This window comes from Engystomops pustulosus, chromosome 1 (genome assembly GCF_040894005.1).
Source record: "Engystomops pustulosus chromosome 1, aEngPut4.maternal, whole genome shotgun sequence".
In the NCBI taxonomy this organism is placed as follows: Eukaryota; Metazoa; Chordata; class Amphibia; order Anura; family Leptodactylidae; genus Engystomops; species Engystomops pustulosus.
The window spans coordinates 32,226,468-32,239,929 of record NC_092411.1 but is presented as its reverse complement, the minus strand read 5'-3'; the positions used below and the strand labels follow the sequence as shown (position 1 = coordinate 32,239,929).

Sequence of the window (13,462 nt, the reverse complement as noted above, 5' to 3'; positions counted from 1 at the left end):
TTACTTGCCTCTCCCCAGTCCCCCCCCCCCCCCGCCCCCCAAGTTGGCGTGGAGCCTGTGTAATTTCATGAGTGAAAGTTTGCCGTCTGCGGTGCACTTCTACACCAGGCAAGGGCTCACATTTTTTTTTTTTTGTACACACTGCTTTCATTTTTGAAAACACAATAAAACCTATATAAATTTTGTATCACCGTGATAATGTAAATGTATAGATGTAGCAGTGCTGTGTGTGTAAATGTATAGATGTAGCAGAGCTGTGTGTAAATGTATAGATGTAGCAGAATTGTGTGTATCTGTATGGATGATTCAGAGCTGTGTGTGTAACTATGAATGATGCTGAGCTGTGTGTGTAACTGTATGGATGATGCAGGGTTGTGTGGGTAACTGTATGGATGATGCAGGGTTGTGTGGGTAACTGTATGGATGATGCAGGGTTGTGTGGGTAACTGTATGGATGATGCAGTAGTGTGTGTGCTCTGCTTCAGTGTGACCAGCAGGGATATTTTAATTGGTGTAAAATATATTTTTCCTTTTTTTAGAAGCCAAAATCTGGGGTGCATCCTATAGTAAGAAGCGTCTTATAGTCTCATACACATACTCATATAGAATATGCACATAAATATGCATACAGAACGAACAGGACAAGCCCAGTAGCAGCTGCTACGGCTGTTTTGACGCCACCGCCCCTTTAATATGAACCATAGATAACCACTATTAAAGTTGTAGTAAAAAATTTTGATTTTTATCTGACTAACTTTAAGGCTGTGTACACCATGCATTGCTATGGAGAGGGGAGGGGGTCACTCTCCATGGCGCCAGACGGGAGGGGGCAGCAAAAAGCTTTTAAATAAATTGATTATCTTCCCCGTCACGAATTCCCCGCTATTGTTGTTAACAGTGTCTGACATCCTGAGAAAGTGCCTCCTCAGCCAATCAACTGCCTCATCGGTACCTAAGCCACCGGTCCTGGAGGCATTCACAGAATTTACATACCGTATCGGGAAAGATGGAGGGGGTCAAGCGGTGAATGGAATTTTTTTTAGTTTTCACGATCATACTGCAGTTATGCACATCTTATTATGTACTTGAGAAATTTTTTAACTTGTATTCTCTAACCAACATGATGAAGGCGAGCGGCTGCATTTAATGTGTGCAAACCAATAATTTAGTTACATTTTTTTCTATTTAACAAAACCTTGACTTTTAGCAGATCTATAGAAATACACCAGAGATTATACGCGAATAATATGAATTATAGGGCCGTTATATAATGGTGAACAGTGCGTCCTATAAACTCTTTTGTGTTTGGTTAATTATTCGGCTCCCTTCTTATGTAATTAAGTGGAGTTCCTACAATAGTGGCCTCCAGGCTTTTAGCAGCCGACTACACCTTACTGTGACTGCAATGAATGACCCAGCAGAAGAACAGAATCACCTTTACAAGTAATGGATAATTAGACGGGTGTCCCTGAAACGGAGAATGTTATGTATCCAGGATCAAGGGAGCTTATTATGTAATTATTAAAAAAAAAAAACTGCAGACATATAAGCGTCCTCTGCAGAAAAAAAAAAAAAAAAATCAAAGCAGATTGTTATAACACAACAAAGTGGAAAATAAAAGTAATGAACACAATGTAAGCATACAAGGATACCTATAAGTATACAAGGTTGTAGAGAACAGCACAACAGACCAGTCTATTTTAATTCATATTGAGAATCCAAAAGCAAATTTTATAGATAGGTCCCTATTAGATGAGCAGACCCAATGTGATACCCCTCGCAGCTGTTGCCACTTTAAATGCAACCTCCAAAGCGTGCACCTGTGGCATTTAAACTCATTTAAATGCAGCCAGTTCCTTTGCACCAGCACATATAGAAGACTAATTGCTGGAGACCCCAGGGCAGACCAATAGTGGAGACCCCAGGGCAGACCAATAGTGGAGACCCCAGGGCAGACCAATAGTGGAGACCCCAGGGCAGACCAATAGTGGAGACCCCAGGGCAGACCAATAGTGGAGACCCCAGGGCAGACCAATAGTGGAGACCCCAGGGCAGACCAATAGTGGAGACCCCAGAGCAGACCAATAGTGGAGACCCCAGAGCAGACCAATAGTGGAGACCCCAGAGCAGACCAATAGTGGAGACCCCAGAGCACACTAATACTGGAGACCCCAGAGCACACTAATACTGGAGACCCCAGAGCACACTAATACTGGAGACCCCAGAGCACACTAATACTGGAGACCACAGAGCACACTAATACTGGAGACCACAGAGCAGACTAATACTGGAGACCACAGAGCAGACTAATACTGGAGACCACAGAGCACACAAAAATCCTCTCCTTTCCTGGCTCCTCTTCTGCTCCCTGCACCTCACTGCAGCTTCTTCTCTCCTCCTTTTGCTGCTCTGCGTCCCAAGCTGGTTGTATGCACTGGCATTAGGACCCGGTGCAGAGCTGTGCTAAATTGTAAGGATATAGGACACAGCTCCCTGCAACTTTAGGACTGTTGGCAACTCTGCACCAATAAGACATTTCATGCCTCCAGTATCAATGCCCTACATTCCCATATGTGGAGGTGTCTTGATCATAGAACTATTGCTTCAAATAGAAGGTTTTAGCAAGAAGAAGCACTCTTTAGCCTTAGAAACTAATCCATCCTAAGGCTCACTCCTGAAATGCATTCCTTGTCCCCTGTGCTGTCGCCATTTTTTTAGAAGGATGAAATAAAGAAATGTTTTTTAAAGAAACATCAATGGTGACTACAGACATTCCCCTACTTAAAGGAAACCTACCAGTTAGAATGGCAGGGGTAAGCAGTAAGTACCGAGCACCAGCTCAGGGTGAGCTGGTGCCGGTGCTTAGTTTCGTTAGTGTTAATAACCGCTGTATTGCGGTTTTAACACTGTTTAAACTTTAGAGCAGAAGAGGCTTCGGCACGTAAGTAACAACAGACTTACAGAAAACCCCTAGTTACTAATGGACCTCTGGATGTTGGTAATTTACTGTACTTTAGTCTTAGGCTACAATAATCAGCTATGACAGTTATTAAAGGTGTCTGTAATGAAGATTTATTGTTAAAGGGGTTGTCAGAGTTCTTGAAAAAAAGCTAAAAGTGGCCGGGACAGGGCTGCTTAAAAAAAATAAAGATGTACTTACCTTCCGATGCCCTGCGGTATCCAGCGCTGCTGTCGCTCCGGTCCGGGCGCCATGTAAACAAACATGGCCGCCGGAGCAGCGCTGGATTCAGCTTCCGGCCGGCCGTGGCCGGGCACGCCTATCCGTCCCTATACACAGCATTGTGTATGGGGGCCGGAAGGTTGTCGGGTCCGGCCGGAAGGTAAGTACATCTTTATTTTTTTTAAGCAGCCCTGTCCCGGCCACTTTTAGCTTTTTTTCAAGAACTCGGACAACCCCTTTAATGACAATCCAACATTTTTAAAATCCAATTATCACTGAGAGCAAAAAAATTTGTCTGGGGTTACAATTATAAAATGTACAGTTTGACTTACATACAAATTCAACTTAAGAACAAACCTACAGAGGGGGACTGCCTGTATATAGTTAGAGCACCACCAAATAAAGCTTGAAAACCGGAGTTTCCAGCCTAATCGAACTCTGTCTACATAGACACCTCCCTCTGAACCAAGATCTATATAATATACTCCTCTTGAAAGATTATAATTGAACTTACTTTGTGCCCTTCACCTTCGGCTGCTTAGACTCTTCATCTTGTTTATCTTTCTTCAACTTTTTAGTTACTCTAGGAACTATGTCGTCAAAAGGATTGAATAAAATCTACAAGAAATGTACAGAAATTTCATTAGATTGTTATCGATGGGGGTCATCTAGTGTAGAAAATGCTATTTCAAATTGGTGATAATATAATAATGTTGACATTTTTAATCCCAACTCAGGCTCTAGTATTCATTACCCAATCCCTATCTAGGACTAGTTAGTGACTGAATAGGAAATTATAGTGTGAAAAATATCCTGCTGAAGAATTGTGATAACTGACAATTCAATTATTAGCCCGAGATTAGAATCTGTTCTGAATATGTTATAACTTTACAGCCATAGACTCATTGTCAGCGCTAATTGTCAGATCCTAGGAAAGGCACACAGTGGAAGTTAACTGTACACATTTCCATTATGGAGGAATAGGGATATCCATCCTATAGAAATGAAGTTCATAGATAAAATTACATTTCGCCTCAGTATTCTAATAATTTTTTATGTTGAGCACAAATCACAGTATTGTGTTGCATAACTTTTAATGTCACATTATTAAAAAAGGTAATTAACCCTGCCGTGACATTGGTCCCATTTCCCTTTGATGAAGAATAAGCCCTTAGGCCTCATGCACACAACCGTGTTAGGTGGCTTATTCATGGCCCCCATTGTCTTCTAATCATTGACATCCAAATTGCGTTACATGACACAGCCAGTTGAAGGTTTCTATAGAAGCCCAAATATGCAAAACGCATATTATTAACTATCATCTAGTAGTTATAGAGTACTTACTTTTGTACTGTATCAAAGAAATATGTTGTATTAAAAAATATCCAGGACACTCATGACCCTACTGAAAATTCTAACCCATTTATATTTGCAGTTTCCAGCAATCCTGATTATGCAAGTGTTAGCAATCAAGAACATCAAGTTTTAAAGTGCACTTATCGTATTGTAATCTGAATTTTATCTATAACCAGTACTATGTAATTTGATCATCTTGATTGCTAACCCTAGCAGATTCAGGATTGCTGGATTATTTACAAATATAAACGGGATAGAACTTTCATCATGGTCAGGAGTGTCCTAAATATTGTAAATACAACGGGGATTGACCAAGACTGGCATTTTAAACACCAGGCTTCATAGTGAGCTCCAGTGTACCACATGCTGGATTTACTAAGAAGCAAATCTGAAAGGGCGGTCTGACGATGTGACTGGTTTAGACCAAGTCAAACCTGTTCCAAAAACCAGGAGAAATTTCTGCCATTTTCTGGCGGGGACTATAGTAACTTTGGCGGGCCTGGATGTTCCCACCCACCCTGACCGCCACCCATTTGGCTCCATATCCAGTAACACCTATCCGGGACCTTCTGTGTAATTTGAGGCCGCTCAGGACATTCACGGCACAGAGTGGAAGGTGCATACACCAGAATCACCACACAGGGATTGTGCCAAACTGAAGTCTATGGGGACATGAGGTAGCCACAGTTTCAGTGACTAGTTCACAGTACACATATACAGTCATGTGCAGTGGATATGTGATTTTATTGAATAAAAGCTGTGCATTTTAGCTACTGTGCTTGGAGACTACTCCTCCTATCCAATTATGTGATTACTGTAGTCCAAGCAGGAGATCCCAAAGCACGGTGAATGTGGTCAGTGCCACCGATCTGCTGGTAATTATCAAGAGCAACTAGGGGCGAGACATTTCCCTATTTGTGGCATTTCTCACTTTAATTTTGAGTCAGACCCTTTAATGTAGCTATGCAAGTTCTCTGACAAAGCTTCCAAATTTAGTCGGACTAATGTATACTCATGTAGACGATTATGAGTCCTATAACTCCTGTTTGCAGTACCACTATGGAGGTTATCGAAGGAGCGCAGAACAGCTGTTAGGTATATACACAACTCCCCATCCGGAGATTGGGAGAAGAAACAGTAGATTTTTCATTTTAAGGCCCCCTCCAAACAGCCGTAGGCTCGCCTAGAAGTGGGATACGGCCGGGTGCAGGAGGGAGGAGGTGTGTGGGCTCCTCACTCCTCCCTATAGGAAGTTGAGCGATCACGCAGTAAAAACAGAAATATACAGGCGGTCCCCTACTATAGAACACCCGATTTACAGACAGCCCCTAGTTACAAACGGACTTCTGTAATTTACTGTCCTTTATCCTTAGACTACAATGATCAGCTGTAACCATTACCAAACGTGTCTGTAATGAAGCTTTATTGTTAATCTTGTTTCTTATGGCAACCCAACATTTTTAAAATCCAGTTGTCACAGAGACCCAAAATTTTTTTACTGGGGTTACAATTATAAAGTATACAGTTCCGACTTACATACAAATTTTACTTAAGAACAAACCTACAGAACCTATCTTGTACGTAACCCAGGGACTGCCTGTATAAGCAAATTGTGTGGCCATATCACAGGTCCCCATACGATTGTGTGCATGGGGCCCTAGGTGTATTTTATTAGGCACAGAAGAACATACCTCGGCAGTCCGTATCTTGTGTGGATTGACAGGCCTCTCGTCTTCACCGATATCCACCTCAGCCAGTCGCAATAAATTGTACACAGTGTCTCCAGTGATCTAGAAATAAGACATTTTAAGCTCTAGTGGACACGGCTGGGAGGGCAACATGATAATGTCATTCCTACAATTACACATACACTGGGGCAGATTTAATAAAAGCGTCTTAAAGTTAGACTACACAGTCTTACACAGCTCCAGATTAATTACTATTCCTTATAACATCAGGAGTATTTTCCAGACCTTTCCAAAGATGGTGTGCTTGTTATTAAGCTCATCAGCCCGACCCAGTGTAAAGAAGAATTGGCTTCCATTGTCATGAGGTCCGGCATTTGCCATGGCAACCAGTCCTCTTCGAATAAAGCGTAATCGTGTATGGAATTCATCCTACAAATTAGAAGAAAAAAATCCACTTGAACGTCCTTTTAATGTTGTATAGAACCAGTTCTGTCCATTTAAAACGAAAAAAATTGAAAGACTGTAAAAGCAATACAAACGCCACATGTCACTGCACCCTCTTATACACTGATCAGCGCTCAGTATGGACCTCATATTGGATCTTGTGTGGTCCTTGCTCCACACATTCCCATTTTTCACTGAGGAAAATGGTGTAAAATCCTCAATAAATCTGGTGTATTCCAGGCAGTAATTACTCCAGAATTCTAGACAAGTTGATGAATAGGGGGTAGGAAAAAAATCAAAAAGCATTTAGTTAAAAGTTTCAGTCGCTATCGAAGCCATACAAGTACATATTGTTGTTTTCAGCTTCCCTGTCAAACTTTCTTTTGCAGTCAGGAAGGTGAGAAGAAGATTTGTTCCATCCTTTTCATATGCTAACCACGCTTCTTACATTCCCTTTGCAAACGCTGCCATCACATCTATAGAGGGCGAATAATGGCTTATATACAAGACTCCGCTGCATCTCATCAAGCAATAGCTGCGACAATTCAACTTCCCATATCTTATACACACACAGTACAAAATCACCATTTAGATACCGGTAGAACTATTTACATCGGCTGAACACTCAGCAGATCAGATCAGTCGGTCCAGGACTATGACCAATCTAAGGCTACATTCACACGATGTATGCCCGCCGTACCGGGATACACAGCGCACGCCATATTCCGTAGAAAGATAGGACATATCCTATTTTTCTACGGGCTATGGAACGGTACGGTGCAGCACCATACCACTTGCGTGCGGTGTATATACGTCCCCCATACATTTTTATGGCCTCATGGGGCTGTACGTTCGTGTGAATGTTTATACATCTCCATAGACGGCAATACGCTCCCGGCGCCGATAAGTTGCCACACACGTGTGGGACCGCACCGTACAGAACATGTTCTATCTTTCTCCGTTTCTACGGCCGTGCATCCTTACACAGGGGCTCCTCTCCAGAGCACCTCCCGTATGCTATGCGCAGGCAAGCATATGTCTGTGTAAATGAGGCCTATGGACTCTTTCACACTGCAATTGTTTATCTGTGATTTAGCAATTGTCAAATTGCCAAATTGCCAAACTGAGCCATTGTTTTCAAAGGGCGTTTTCACATTTCCGTTGTTTTCCACTGATCCGTTGTCAATGAAAAAACTTTTTGAAACCGGTCCTATTTTTTTCAGGGATGCAGCTCATGGGAGGCAATAGAAGCAAAAAAAAAAAAACAAAAAACCAAACCATTAACAGGCAACAGATGCACAGCAGACACGCCGGTGTAGATCTGCCCTAATCCATAGTTTTGGCTTTTAAACACATACAGGTCATCAATATTGCGTTCAGCACAAATAAAGATCCATATTATGGTTTTATATCAGTGACCAACCTGGGCCACGTGTCACTAGTGGCACATCCATAAATCATGAACCATATAAACAAGTGATTAGAAGTCTATGTAATCTCTCCCAATTTGTGCCCTAAACTGTCCCAAGGTTAAGTAATTACCAGGGAGAGGAATACAGTAACATGTAGTGCATCTACAGCACAGAGGGCCTCTGATAACACCCCACAGAGCTAATTAGACAGTCTAAACAGCCTGTGAATTGACAGCATGGTCATTGGCATGATTTTAAAAGCTGATTTTATAAGAAAAAGAGGTCATGAATAATAAATATAAGTAGATTACCACAGTCACAGTGCAGGGATCTGAGTAAGGCCCCTTCCACACTAGCGTTTTTCACGCGCGAGTTCTGCGCGTGCTTTTGACGCGCAGAACTTGCATTGCACTCTGTCCCATTGTTTCCAATGGGTCTTTCCTCATTTGTGTTGTTTTTCACGCACGTGCTTGCGTTTGCTTTGACTCGCGTCAAAAACGCAGCATGCTCTACTTTTGCGTTTCTTGCGTTTTTCCCGCCCCATTCAAGTCTATGGAGACGCATCAAAAATGCATTGCACTCGCAAGTGCAATGCGAGTGCAATGCGTTTTAAATGGATGGGTTGCTAGGTGACATGAATAATTCCCCTGCTCGAGATCGAGCATTTAATTAAAAAAACACAGTGAAGAACAGTGAAGAATAGAATAAAAACAGTGAACACAGTGAACACAGGATCATTTAAGTGAAAAACACAGTGAAGAACACAGTGAAGAATAGATTACAGATGTTCGGCACATCTGCTTACTTGTCGGGAGATACGCGCGGAACGGTGCGAACAAAATAGCATGTGAAGAACAATATATATGTGTGTAAAGAACACATTGCAGATGTTTCCATACATCTGCAATGTCTTCTTCACACATATATGTTCTTCACATGATATTTTGTTCGCACCGTTCCGCGCGTATCTCCCGACAAGTAAGCAGATGTGCCGAACATCTGTAATCTATTCTTCACTGTATTCTTCACTGTGTTCTTTACTGTGTTTTTCACTTAAATGATCCTGTGTTCACTGTTTTTATTCTATTCTTCACTGTTCTTCACATCTGCTAACTTGTCGGGAGATAATATACGCGCGGAACAGTGAAGGAAAGATTGTAGATGTTTGCATACATCTGCTAACTTATCTGAAGACATTCTTTTTCAATTAAATAAAACATTTTATTCCCGAACCATGGTCCCTTTGAAAAAGTCCCATTGACTTAAAAAACGCGCGTGAAAAACGTACCGAAAACGCAAAAACACGCGAACTACACGCGCGTGAAAAACGCAAAAACGCTAATGACTCCAAGGAAAAATGGAACAAAAACGCAGCCAAAAACGTCAGTTTTTCACGCATTGCACCCTGACGTGAAATGCAACGCTAGTGTGGAAGGGGCCTCAGTGTCCCTTGCATATCGTGATGGATTTTGATGTATTTAGGCTTTTACAAAGATGTACATTTAAGCAATGATTGAATGTACATGGCACTGCCACATTATGAATTTTAAAGAAGGGAGTTTATCTGCATTTAAAGGGAGACTCCATCCAAAGCACAAGTGTTCCACGTGCTTCATTCACACTTTTGATTAAAGCTACTAAAGAAACTTGCCCATTGAAGTAAATGGTGAGTAAAACGGACATTATTAGGTTGCCTTTTTAGTGCGCTCAGTTGTTACAGCACGTTTTTGTAAGAAGTATCTCAAAGCTGTGAAAAATCGAATGTGATAATCTCACATGAGTCAGAGGTCACTAGAACTAAAAAAAAAACGGATAGCACCAAAACTGAAATCTGAGAAAACTTGGGCCAGTTGTCTATGAATTGAGTGTCAAATTGTATGATTTTGGTCAAAGGGTTAAACCAACTGTTTACCATAGAGCATAAAAATGTAAAAAACCTCTAATTTATAGTTGGATCGTTAATATTGATGCTTTTTTTCCCCTAAAATTATTTAAGAGAGAAACACGGCAGGGAGAGTCCTTGAGCTTATAAAACACCTACATGAAGTGCTACTCTATGCAATAACCAGACAAAGGCAACAAAAACCAGAGAACAACAGGGACCTGCCTGCATGTGCTCAGCGCAAACACACAAAGTGGCAGCTGCCGTTATAGAAATCCCTGACATCAGATGGAAATGCCAATAAATAACGCAGCAGAAAACCTCTGGGTACTTTCTCGCAAACTCAGTGCCTCCTGGTTGTTGTTTACCCACTCAGTGACCTTGTGCTTAAAGTAAAATTGTATTCGGCTCATAGATGCAATCCTCTGCCGGATAGATTATTATACAGTGGGTTCAGGGATGTGTTCCTTTTTTTTAAGGGCAAGCTCAGTAGATTAAAAACATTCCATACTAAACACCTAAAAAAAAGTTTCCCGAGCTCAGACTACATATACTAAATACATGTCATTGATAATATATTGGTTGGAGTCCAAAAACTCAGATGATAAACAGAGTACACAATACAGGAAGCAAACTGCTCCATTATCAGTATAGTGGCTGAAGAGAGTCACTGCAGCTTAGCCCGATTCAGATGAATAGAAATAGGCCTGCATTAACCTGACCTGGCAAGTAAACATGGAAAGGAGATGCTGGGAATGGCTGTGGGCTCCTGGGTGTTGTACCCTAACCAAACTGATATTAGCCCCTTAAAGGGGTTTTCCACCAATCAAGTTGAGCCCCATACACAGGATAAGGCATAACTTTCTGATCGGTCGGGGTCTCAATGATGAGACCCCCACCAGACTACGAGAACGGGGGGGGGGTTTCAACAGGGTCCCAGGTACCTCCTTCAGACTACTTGTCGCTCCCCCAAATGAATGGAACAGATGGCCATGTTCAATCTCCATCAGTTCTATAGAGATGAATGGAGCAGAGCGGACATGTGCGGCCGTCTGTTCCATTCATCTGGGGGAGCGACGAGGGGTCCAACAGAGGTACCTGAAACCCCCCATTTACGTGATCTGTGGGGTACTCATTACGCAAGGAGGTTAGCTCAACCATGTAGTATGCAGCCAGCCTCCCATGTAGTATGCCACTCCTCTGAGCCGCTGATGATGTCATTGGGTGCGCCGACCGTCAGATCGCGTGGACGCGTCTCTGCTGGCTAATACTGCAGATAGAAGATAGAAGAGGAGCCGCATATTACATGGGGGGCTGGCTGGCTCTATACTAAGTGGGGGGGCTGGCTGGCTGGCTGCATACTAAGTGGGGGGGGGGGCTGGCTGGCTGCATACTACATGGGGGGGGGGGGGCTGGGGGAGACCAATGCATTTCCCACCCTCGGCTTATACTAGAGTCAATAGGTTTTCCAAGTTTTTGGTGGTAAAATTAGGGGTCTCGGCTTATACTGGAGTATATACGGTAATTTATCAACACCACAGTAACTTGCACATAGATTCTGAACCCAACTATTAAAAACTTACCCTAAAAGGCTTCCCATATATTGAATCTCCTCCTGTACCAGTTCCGGTTGGATCACCTCCTTGTATTATGAATTCAGGGACGACTCTGTGAAATATTGTATTATCATAATATCCTGCAAGATACACAAATAAAAATCACTGAATACTGCTATATGAACTGTGGAGAAGTACAAAATATTTGTTGTAATGCAGATAATAAAAAAATATGTAGACCGTATCAGACTGGGCCGAGGCTCTATACCCAATCAAGCGGAAAACCCCAAATACTAGGGTATTTTTCCTAGGTGCTTATGGAGGATGGGCCCTCCATAAGGTTTTTAGTAGGTGAGCCCGGGCAGGGCCGGCTCCAGGTTTTAGTTGGCCCCTGGGCGACAGAGCTCTTGTGGGCCCCTTTATAGGCCGCCAGTAGTCACACTGTCACCCCTCCCCCGCATGGACACACTGCCCCCCCATCCCCATGTACACATCCCCCCTCCCCCTGTATACACAGTGCCCCCCCTCCTCCTGTATACACACTGCCCCCCTCCACCTGTATACACTCTGCCCCCCTCCTCCTGTATACACTCTGCCCCCCTCCTCCTCCTGTATACACACTGCCCCCCTCCTCCTCCTGTATACACTCTGCCCCCCCTCCTCCTGTATACACTCTGCCCCCCTCCTCCTCCTGTATACACTCTGCCCCCCCTCCTCCTGTATACACTCTGCCCCCCTCCTCCTCCTGTATACACTCTGCCCCCCTCCTCCTCCTGTATACACTCTGCCCCCCCTCCTCCTGTATACACTCTGCCCCCCTCCTCCTCCTGTATACACTCTGCCCCCCCTCTTCCTGTATATTCCCTGGCCCCTGTAAGTCTCCTCCTCACCTCACTGATGCAGGTCTCTCTGTGTGATCACTGCTTTCCCCGGCAGGTCATGTGACCATGACGTCATCACAGGTCCTTCAACCTGTCATGCTGCAGATCCTGCCGGGGAAAGCAGCGAGTGACTGCACATGTTCTCATCGCGATCTGTGTCCGGAGGACACAGATCGCGATGAGAGAGGGAAGGAACCTCCCGGGCAGCGGGGCAGATGTCCTGCTGACCCGGGACCCGAGTGGGCCCCTCCAGTACCCCGGGGCCCCGGCACTTGCCCGGGTTAGCCGGGTGCTGGCGCCGGGCCTGAGCCCGGGAACCCCACTCTGGCATACAGTGGCCAAAAGTATTGGCACCCCTGCAATTCTGTTTTCATCCAGAAAATGTTTGCAATCACAAATTCTTTGGTATTAATATCTTCATTTATTTTGCTTGCAATGAAAAAAAACAAAAGAGAATGACAAAAAAGTCAAATCATCGATCATTTTACACAAAACTCCAAAAATGGGCGGGACAAAAGTGTTGGCACCTTCAGCCTAATACTTGGTAGCACATCCTTTAGACAAAATAACTGTGAACAACCGCTTCTGGTAACCATCAATGAGTTTCTTACAATGCTCTGCTGGAAGTTTAGACCCTTCTTCTTTGGTAAACTGCTCCAGGTCCCTGAGATGTGAAGGCGTCTTCTCCAAACTGCCGAGATCTCTCCACAGGTTCTATGGGATTCAGGTCTGGACTCATTGCTGCCACTCTACACGTCTCCAGTGCTTTCTCTGAAGCCATTTGCTAGTGCTTTTTGAAGTGTGTTTTGGGTCATTATCCTGCTGGAAGACCCATGAGCTCTGAGGGAGACCCAGCTTTCTCACACTGGGCCCTACATTATGCTGCAAAATTTGTTGGTAGTCGTCAGACTTCATAATGAGCTCCACACGGTCACACAGTCCACTGCCAGAGGCAGCAAAGCAACCCCAAAACATCAGGGAACCTCCATAATGTCTGACTGTAGGGGCCGTGTTCTTTTCTTTGAAGGCCTCTTTTTTCCCTGTAAACTCTCTATGTTGATG

General features: G+C 43.6%; 1 protein-coding gene across 2 annotated transcripts in view; it reads right to left on the bottom strand.

Annotated features, from left to right (window-relative positions):
* CWC27 (CWC27 spliceosome associated cyclophilin) overlaps positions 1–13,462 on the bottom strand; it is a 121,853-nt gene that overhangs the window by 101,655 nt on the left and 6,736 nt on the right. For both annotated transcript variants that reach the window (XM_072137147.1, XM_072137156.1), the window contains 4 exons: positions 11,547–11,659; positions 6,511–6,654; positions 6,229–6,327; positions 3,696–3,799 (listed from right to left, as the gene is read on the bottom strand). In XM_072137147.1, coding sequence (XP_071993248.1) covers positions 3,696–3,799; positions 6,229–6,327; positions 6,511–6,654; positions 11,547–11,659 — 460 coding nt within the window. The remainder of the gene's footprint in view (positions 1–3,695; positions 3,800–6,228; positions 6,328–6,510; positions 6,655–11,546; positions 11,660–13,462) is intronic.